General features: G+C 41.1%; 1 protein-coding gene across 1 annotated transcript in view; it reads left to right on the top strand.

Moving 5' to 3' along the window:
* The window catches only part of lrp1aa (low density lipoprotein receptor-related protein 1Aa), a 115,642-nt gene that overhangs the window by 18,816 nt on the left and 86,826 nt on the right, over positions 1 to 10,000 (top strand). Inside the window, exon 2 of the mRNA XM_047810472.1 lies at positions 4,234 to 4,356. Within this exon, the coding sequence (XP_047666428.1) occupies positions 4,234 to 4,356 (123 nt within the window). The remainder of the gene's footprint in view (positions 1 to 4,233; positions 4,357 to 10,000) is intronic.

The following is a 10,000-nucleotide window of genomic DNA, read 5'->3' as shown; positions in this document are numbered from 1 at the left end:
TGCAGCAGTGAAAAGCTCTAAGTTTAATTTGAGGGAAACACAAATAAACACGACGCCTCTCCGTCCGCTCACAAAAACACACAACAGCAGCGTGGGGGAGGGGGGGGGAGAAAATAACACAAACTTGTGCAACTAAATGTGCAAAAACAAATTCCTGTCAACTCTAATAATGGTGCTTTTCTCTCCTACAACTCTAATAATGGTGCTTTTCTCTCCTACAACTCTAATAATGGTGCTTTTCTCTCCTACAACTCTAATAATGGTGCTTTTCTCTCCTACAACTCTAATAATGGTGCTTTTCTCTCCTACAACTCTAATAATGGTGCTTTTCTCTCCTACAACTCTAATAATGGTGCTTTTCTCTCCTACAACTCTAATAATGGTGCTTTTCTCTCCTACAACTCTAATAATGGTGCTTTTCTCTCCTACAACTCTAATAATGGTGCTTTTCTCTCCTACAACTCTAATAATGGTGCTTTTCTCTCCTACAACTCTAATAATGGTGCTTTTCTCTCCTACAACTCTAATAATGGTGCTTTTCTCTCCTACAACTCTAATAATGGTGCTTTTCTCTCCTACAACTCTAGTCTTTTACATTAGAGCAGTTTAAAGGTTCTGCTGATTTTTTACAGATGGTCGCGTCTCACTTTTTTTACTGTCTGATCTTCACCTTAACTCTCAGGACTTTAGAGTTTTACTGTCTGATCTTCACCTTAACTCTCAGGACTTTAGAGTTTTACTGTCTGATCTTCACCTTAACTCTCGGGACTTTAGTTTTACTGTCTGATCTTCACCTTAACTCTCGGGACTTTACAGGAGAGTTTAAACAGGAAACAAACAGAGTCTAAGATCATTCCACTGTCATTAAAAGTGAAATTTATTAAACTTTATAGAAAGAAGCAGCTTTAGATGGGAGTGGGGGGAGTGTGTGTGTGGGGGGGGGGGCTTGTTAAACTCCTTTTAATGGCTGGGAGTAAATTGTATGTTAATGATGTACGATTATCTTTAGAATAAAAAGCGACAGGTTTTTTTTTAATTGTAAGACAAAATACAAACATTTCTAACAGAATGTGTTACAGAAAATGTTTTAGTTGGTTTTACTTGTTAATAGTTTCCTTTTTTTCTCATTAAAGGCAGCTAATATTACAATAATAGAGCAATCTGACGCTGACGAACACTAACACTAACACTAACACTAACACTACTGCCCTTTTACCCCCGAGGCAGTTTGAGTGCAGGTTCGGAGCCTAATTTAGAACCAGTTCTTTCTGTTTCGACCGCCAAAGCACCGGCTCTGAACCAGGAAAAGTGGTTCTTAAGTAGCACCAAAACGTCGCTGGTCTAGACTTAAGAACCGCTTGCGTCAGGAGCTGTGGGCGGGGCTGGGGGCGGGGCTACGGTTAGCGCATTTGATAATGTACCTTAAGTATACTAATGTTTAATACACTTTTACTTTACCGTGATATGATACATCAGCACACATGATAGTAGGTAGCTACATGCTAAGGCTAACTTTTTTTCTGTGTTAACGATAAAATAACGTTATGTACTTTATCGATCACAACCTCCGTTTATACAGATTACACGGAGCCGCACGTACACGTTTTATTCGCCGCGTTTGGATGCCGATGTAGGTTCACAAAGCCATGAGCATTAACAGTAAAGACATCCGCTATTGTTGTTGTTGTGTTTGTGTTTGTCGCTGCTGCGCTAACGTCGCTGGGACACGTGACACGTATACAGTGACGTCACACTCGGCGCTGTGATGCTCTCTAGCCGGTGGAAAGGCATAAAGCTTCTTAGAAGGTTCACCAGTGGAACCAACTTTGAACCAGCACCAGCGCTAGCTCTGAACCAGCCCCCGGTTCTTTCTGGTGGAAAAGAGGCAGAACACTAAACTCTGCTCTCGTTTATTTCACTAACATTACATTTTAAACTAAAGGACATCTGCTGTAAATGTGGAACGTGAGCGATCCCAAAGCACCGGCGGAGTCTGAAGCTTCCCGGTGGCCTGTGGAGGTCCTGAGAGCCGAGCTGCAGGAGACTCGTGTTGTTCTTCCACTTTACTTTACGCTATATTACATGTACAGACGGAGACAGACGTCTGTTTTAGGGATTGCTGGGAAGAGAGAGGTTAAGGGGGGATGTGGTTTGGAACACATCCTCGTTCGACTCCAAATAGAGCGCCAGTAAAAAGAGGTGGCGTTTTTTTTTTTCCTCTCCCAGAACAAGCTGTCCTTTGATGCCGTGAAGGCTTGTTGCATCACTGGCGTTGGTTTGGGAACACGGGAACACTGACCTGGATATTTGAGGGCAGACTAATCCAACACCAGCTCTGAATAACCGCAACTGTTGGGGAAACACACTCGAATATATCCAGTTTGAAAGAAAGCCGGATTCATGGAAAGATTTGGGGGGAAAAAACAGACAGACGTGAGGCTTTTTTTTTTTTTTTAGTAAAAACTGGGTCGAAGAAATTTTCCACCAACTCTCAAAGCCGTGTTGTAAAGTGTTTAACGTGATTACAGCTCGCTTTGGTCCTGGACACGAGGGACCTTCTTATCACTGCCGTGTTCGTGTGCACGAGGCGTCGCTTGTTTTTTTTAGTTCGATTTATAATTAAAGCTTATTCTTTTTTTTTTTTGACCCCTTGCAGTGGGGTTACCACGGCAACACGTATCAACGATTTTTATTTTTGTTAGTTAAAGTGTTCTTTATGCTGTGAATCAGAAACACTGTATTTCATGATTAATATTTATTACATATAATAATTATTACATACACATTTTTATTATGTTTAAGTTTTTTGAGGGTTTTTTTTTCTGCTGGAATTATTTTGAACTGAATACAAAGACATCTGTGGCCTTCGGGACACGCCCACTAACCGCCACGTTTGTGTTTATATACAGATCCAATGTCAATTTCCATATAAAGCCTTTAGAGACACGCCCACATCCACGGCCTTCGTGGCATAAACACACAGCTTTTAAACATGGCCACTGAAATCCTTCCACATTATACTGAATGGACGCAGTGACGTTTCTATGTTTCTTAAATATTTTAATAAATTATAGATATCTATAGATATAGATTAAATAATGTTTACAAAAACACTTTTGTGCCATTTCCATATATGGACTTTAAAGACACGCCTACATTGACATCTGCAGGCTTCCAGACAGCCAATAAGGGTTAAGCTATTAATGGCTCATTTACATAATTCTATTTATGGACCTAAAGACACGTTTACATCCTGATTTATGGCCCTTTAGTCCCACCTCAGAGCCTCGGGTTTATTACCATATATGGACTCAAAGACGTGTCCTAATTAACATATATGCATATTATAAACACACCCACTAATAATCGCTTACTCATGTCCATATATCAACCAAATAACATTTAAATGTCCATATATAGATGATCTTTCCATATATGGACCTTAAGTCCTGCCCACATGCTCACCTTCTCAATTCATGTCCACTAAGAGTTTACAGACTGAAAGAAAAGCGTTTATTTTAATATATATTTATCTTTAATATATTACCCTAATGACCTTAAAATTGCCCCCTTGCTCACTACACACTGACTGCGAGCCCCTTTGTGGATTTTCTATGTAACGCTAAAGTTAGCGACATTCAGCTAGCAGGAGCTCTGATCGTTGTGTATAAATTATTATTAATTACAGTTTATTAAACTACACAATGCAGCTTCCCAGTCCTTCTGTTCTATGAGATTTATTGCCCCTCTACCTGATATGAAGTTAAAAATGGACAAAAATAAACCAGGCACATGGTTCGTGTTAATCTCAATAAAACCCAGATTAAGCCTTAAATCCAATTAAATCTTCTGTATTCATGAATAAGCCTCAAAAATCCTGCAGGCTTCAGCATCGAGTGCAAAGGTTGTGTAGTGACTCACATTCTCTACACCGGAATGGGCTTTTGTGTAATATAGGACACTCCATATCCTAATAATAATAATAATAATAATAATAATAATAATAATAATAATAGTAATAACAATAATAACAATAACAATAATAATAATAATAATAATAATAATAATAATAGTAATAACAATAATAATAACAATAACAATAATAACAATAACAATAATAACAATAACAATAACAATAATAATAATAATAATAATAATAATAATAATAATAATGTGAGGGGTGATTACATTTTCTCCGAGCTGTTACATGTCTTCCTGTTATTTTATTTTCAGTGCCAAAGACATGCAGCCCGAAGCAGTTTGTGTGTCAGGACCAGGTGACGTGTATCTCTAAAGGATGGAGGTGTGATGGAGAGAAAGATTGTCCTGATGGATCAGACGAAGCTCCAGATGTGTGTAAGTGTGAAAGAGTCTAAACTTGTAGATGTTCTGGACCCAACTTACTCTTGTCCTTTCTTTATGTCTGTGTCTGTGTGTCTGTGTGTGTGTGTGTGTGTGTCTGTCTGTGTGTGTGTCTGTGTGTGTGTCTGTGTGTGTGTTTGTGTGTGTGTGTGTCTGTGTGTGTCTGTGTGTGTGTATGTGCGTGTTTGTGAGTGTGTGGGTGTGTGTGTGTGTGTTTGTGTGAGTGTGTCTGTGTGTGTGTGTTTGTGTGACTGTGTGTGTTTGTGTCTGTCTGTGTCTGTGTGTGTCTGTCTGTGTCTGTGTGTCTGTGTGTGTGTGTCTGTGTGTGTGTGTGTTCTGTTGTGACTCTTATGAGCACTGTAGTAGCTGTTTCAGTGTCTAGTTAAAAGGAAAGTACACAGCTAGCATACTGTATGGCTCGAGCATTTTACACAAACACGAGACTAAATCCTGACCTAACACACACACACACACACACACACACACACACACACACACACACTGAACCTAAGCCGTTAAACCTTAACATACACACTGCTCCCGGTGCATTATGGGTAATTTCCTATGAACACTCCACACAGTAATAACACTCAGATGTAGATGTGGATGGTTTTAACGGCGTCTGAGTAAAAATTATATTAATTAGAGTTACAAAGAAAGTCCTAACGTTTTCTACGGATGTTTTTACCTCTGAGCACAAAATGTGTTGGCTTGGAATCCTACAGGGTTTATAAACGCTTATTTTACTCGTGGTGTTTAGTCTGAACAGCTCGAGCTCTTAAACATCTTAGCGCTTGGATAAATACTGATGCTTCTGGACCTGAGAGAATTATAATACTGTATAAAGTCAGTAATAATCAACAAAGTCCTATATAACTATATATGTCCCTTTAATCTGTAGTCCTATATAACTATATATGTCCCTTTAATCTGTGTAGTCCTATATAACTATATATGTCCCTTTAATCTGTAGTCCTATATAACTATATATGTCCCTTTAATCTGTGTAGTCCTATATAACTATATATGTCCCTTTAATCTGTAGTCCTATATAACTATATATGTCCCTTTAATCTGTAGTCCTATATAACTATATATGTCCCTTTAATCTGTAGTCCTATATAACTATATATGTCCCTTTAATCTGTAGCTCTATATAACAGGAATAAAATACTAATGCATTACACACACACACACAATACAAATACACACAAACACACACACAATACACACATACACACACAATACAAATACATACACACACACACACACTCTACAAATACACACACGATACACACACACACACACACACACACACACACACACACACACACAATACAAATACACACAAAAAAATAAAAAATTGAGATAGATAAAACATTTCTAATCTCATGTAGTTTAATAAATATGTAAAACAAAAGAACTTCCTTCCATTCGCTGATTTAGCTCAGTATCTTATTTCCATGTGAATAAAGTGCAGCTCCTTCACCCAGTGATGTGTCCCTCTGACAGGAAACACGTCTGATACGCTTCACTCTCCTTATTAATTACACCATGTTTATTGTAGCTGAAGGTGAACAGTAAAGGAGCTCTGCAGGTCATCAGCATAGGCTCTTTTCTCTCTGTCACTTTCCTCTGAGGCTCCCGGTTTGTTCTACATAAATATCTGCGTGTTATTACTCAGTGTCGGGTTAAATAACGTCTTGTTTATCCACATGTGTGGGAGATGAATTACATTATAGATAAATGCTCCCTTAATCCTGGAAGAGCTTCTTATTTTTAAATATTTATTTTGCACATCTATAAATCTGGATGCCGATTTGTCAGAAAAGAACAAAACCAGTTCACTTACAGTTTATTATTCAACTCTTTATTGTTCTGAGAGATTCAGGAGGACGTCCATTTTGTTATTCATTCATTTATTATTCATTCATTCGTTCATCTTCTACCGCTTATCCGAACTTCTCGGGTCACGGGGAGCCTGTGCCTATCTCAGGCGTCATCGGGCATCGAGGCAGGATACACCCTGGACGGAGTGCCAACCCATCACAGGGCACACACACACACACACACACACACACACACACACACACACACACACACTACGGACAATTTCCCAGAGATGCCAATCAACCTACCATGCATGTCTTTGGACCAGGGGAAGAAACCGGAGTACCCGGAGGAAACCCCCGAGGCACGGGGAGAACATGCAAACTCCACACACACAAGGTGGAGGCGGGAATCGAACCCCACACCCTGGAGGTGTGAGGCGAACGTGCTAACCACTAAGCTATATAATAATAATAATAATAATAATAATAATAATAATAATAATACTTTACCAGCAGTTCATAGTCATGACATGACGTTTAAAACCGAAGGCAAACATAACTCAGATCTCACACAGACCCAGAAACACTGACCTGGAAACTCCAGACGATGAAATCATGCGTTATTTCACTGCACTGTTATTCCTCTGAGCTCAGTACTGGACATTGTCCAGTGATTGACTTCATTAGAAAAAGGGTTGAGACTTGAAGACAGACCTTATTTTAACCCCAGTGAGTTTTCACTTTATACCACGATGTAACAAAGATCAGATTTACCAGTCATGCAGATTTACACCAGAAACTTCATGGAGATCTTTCCTTTATTTATTACAAGTGAACTTCAGATCCTCTGAACAGGCCATTAACTGTTGTAGATAGTTCAGCTTCAGTGGGCTTTAATTCAGCTTAACGTGAGACTGTGTAGTGAGACTGTGTAGTGAGACTGTGTAGTGAGTCTGTGTAGTGAGACTGTGTTTACTGTGAGTCTGTGTAGTGAGTCTGTGTAGTGAGACTGTGTTTACTGTGAGACTGTGTAGTGAGACTGTGTTTACTGTGAGTCTGTGTAGTGAGACTGTGTAGTGAGACTGTGTTTACTGTGAGACTGTGTAGTGAGACTGTGTTTACTGTGAGACTGTGTAGTGAGACTGTGTAGTGAGCCTGTGTAGTGAGACTGTGTTTACTGTGAGTCTGTGTAGTGAGACTGTGTAGTGAGACTGTGTTTACTGTGAGACTGTGTAGTGAGACTGTGTAGTGAGTCTGTGTAGTGAGACTGTGTAGTGAGTCTGTGTAGTGAGTCTGTGTAGTGAGTCTGTGTAGTGAGTCTGTGTAGTGAGTCTGTGTAGTGAGACTGTGTTTACTGTGAGACTGTGTAGTGAGACTGTGTAGTGAGCCTGTGTAGTGAGACTGTGTAGTGAGCCTGTGTAGTGAGACTGTGTAGTGAGACTGTGTAATGAGACTGTGTAGTGAGTCTGTGTAGTGAGACTGTGTAGTGAGTCTGTGTAGTGAGTCTGTGTAGTGAGTCTGTGTAGTGAGACTGTGTAGTGAGACTGTGTTTACTGTGAGACTGTGTAGTGAGACTGTGTAGTGAGTCTGTGTAGTGAGACTGTGTAGTGAGACTGTGTTTACTGTGAGACTGTGTAGTGAGACTGTGTAGTGAGACTGTGTAGTGAGACTGTGTAGTGAGTCTGTGTAGTGAGACTGTGTAGTGAGTCTGTGTAGTGAGACTGTGTAGTGAGTCTGTGTAGTGAGACTGTGTAGTGAGACTGTGTTTACTGTGAGACTGTGTAGTGAGACTGTGTAGTGAGTCTGTGTAGTGAGACTGTGTAGTGAGACTGTGTTTACTGTGAGACTGTGTAGTGAGACTGTGTAGTGAGTCTGTGTAGTGAGACTGTGTAGTGAGTCTGTGTAGTGAGACTGTGTAGTGAGACTGTGTTTACTTTGAGACTGTGTAGTGAGACTGTGTAGTGAGACTGTGTAGTGAGACTGTGTTTACTGTGAGACTGTGTAGTGAGACTGTGTAGTGAGACTGTGTAGTGAGTCTGTGTAGTGAGACTGTGTAGTGAGACTGTGTAGTGAGACTGTGTAGTGAGACTGTGTTTACTGTGAGACTGTGTAGTGACACTGTGTAGTGAGACTGTGTAGTGAGACTGTGTTTACTGTGAGACTGTGTAGTGAGACTGTGTAGTGAGACTGTGTAGTGAGTCTGTGTAGTGAGACTGTGTAGTGAGACTGTGTAGTGAGTCTGTGTAGTGAGACTGTGTAGTGAGACTGTGTAGTGAGACTGTGTAGTGAGACTGTGTAGTGAGTCTGTGTAGTGAGACTGTGTAGTGAGACTGTGTAGTGAGACTGTATCTTATGGTCTTGATGTTGCTCTGTCCTAGAAAGTGAACATTTGCTTCAGTCAAGTGGTTTGACCCTGTTGTGTGACGTGGTTTGACCCTGTAGTGTGACGTGGTTTGACCCTGTTGTGTGACGTGGTTTGACCCTGTTGTGTGACGTGGTTTGACCCTGTAGTGTGACGTGGTTTGACCCTGTAGTGTGACGTGGTTTGACCCTGGTGTGTGACGTGGTTTGACCCTGGTGTGTGACGTGGTTTGACCCTGTTGTGTGACGTGGTTTGACCCTGTTGTGTGACGTGGTTTGACCCTGTTGTGTGACGTGGTTTGACCCTGGTGTGTGACGTGGTTTGACCCTGGTGTGTGACGTGGTTTGACCCTGGTGTGTGACGTGGTTTGACCCTGGTGTGTGACGTGGTTTGACCCTGTTGTGTGACGTGGTTTGACCCTGGTGTGTGACGTGGTTTGACCCTGGTGTGTGACGTGGTTTGACCCTGTTGTGTGACGTGGTTTGACCCTGTTGTGTGACGTGGTTTGACCCTGGTGTGTGACGTGGTTTGACCCTGTTGTGTGACGTGGTTTGACCCTGTAGTGTGACGTGGTTTGACCCTGTTGTGTGACGTGGTTTGACCCTGGTGTGTGACGTGGTTTGACCCTGGTGTGTGACGTGGTTTGACCCTGGTGTGTGACGTGGTTTGACCCTGGTGTGTGACGTGGTTTGACCCTGGTGTGTGACGTGGTTTGACCCTGGTGTGTGACGTGGTTTGACCCTGTTGTGTTAAACCCCTAGCGATGAGTTTTTAGTACATTTCCTTAGACGAGCAACTGACAAGACTGACTTGGTCTGACTGGATCACTCATGTTAAATATTTACAGCTTTAAAGTAGTTTGTAAAGTTTGCCCAGTTTGGCTTTGGACATTTCTGAAAATATTTTGGTTCATTGTGTGTTTTTTTTTTTTAAAGCCTTTTAAACTCTCCTGAATTTAATGACCCGAATCGAGGGCCGAGAAACGGCCGATGTAGTGAACTCGAAGTGGAAGTGGAGCAGGACATGATAATACAAACCGTATGAAATCAGTGAGGTCTTTATAACGCTGCTATTTAAAGGACAAGCCAGAAGAGTCATGTGTGTAGATTTAGTTTGCTACATAAATCCTTCCCCCGAGCACTAAGCCGAGCTTCATTGTGCCGACATAACGGATGTTTGTGCTCCACGCTTTAAGTATGCGATGAATGTTTGTGCTTTATACGCTTTATCCCGTCCCTCTCTGTGGCCTCGACTTCGCCGCTTTTTTCTCTCTCTTTCAAAACAACTGCTGTCTCTGGATGGAAAAAAAAAGACAAAAAAGGTGAAAGCTGAGTCATTCCCTGTGAAGGAGGGGATTTACGGATAGAGAAAAGAACAGAAAACAGAAGGTTACATCTGGATCCTGGAAGTCATTAAGAACCAGTCAGAAGGGATGAACATAAAA

The sequence above is a fragment of the Tachysurus fulvidraco genome, chromosome 2 (assembly GCF_022655615.1).
Source record: "Tachysurus fulvidraco isolate hzauxx_2018 chromosome 2, HZAU_PFXX_2.0, whole genome shotgun sequence".
NCBI lineage: Eukaryota > Metazoa > Chordata > Actinopteri > Siluriformes > Bagridae > Tachysurus > Tachysurus fulvidraco.
The sequence above is the reverse complement of the archived record's forward strand: the minus strand, read 5'-3'. Positions and strand labels throughout refer to the sequence as shown.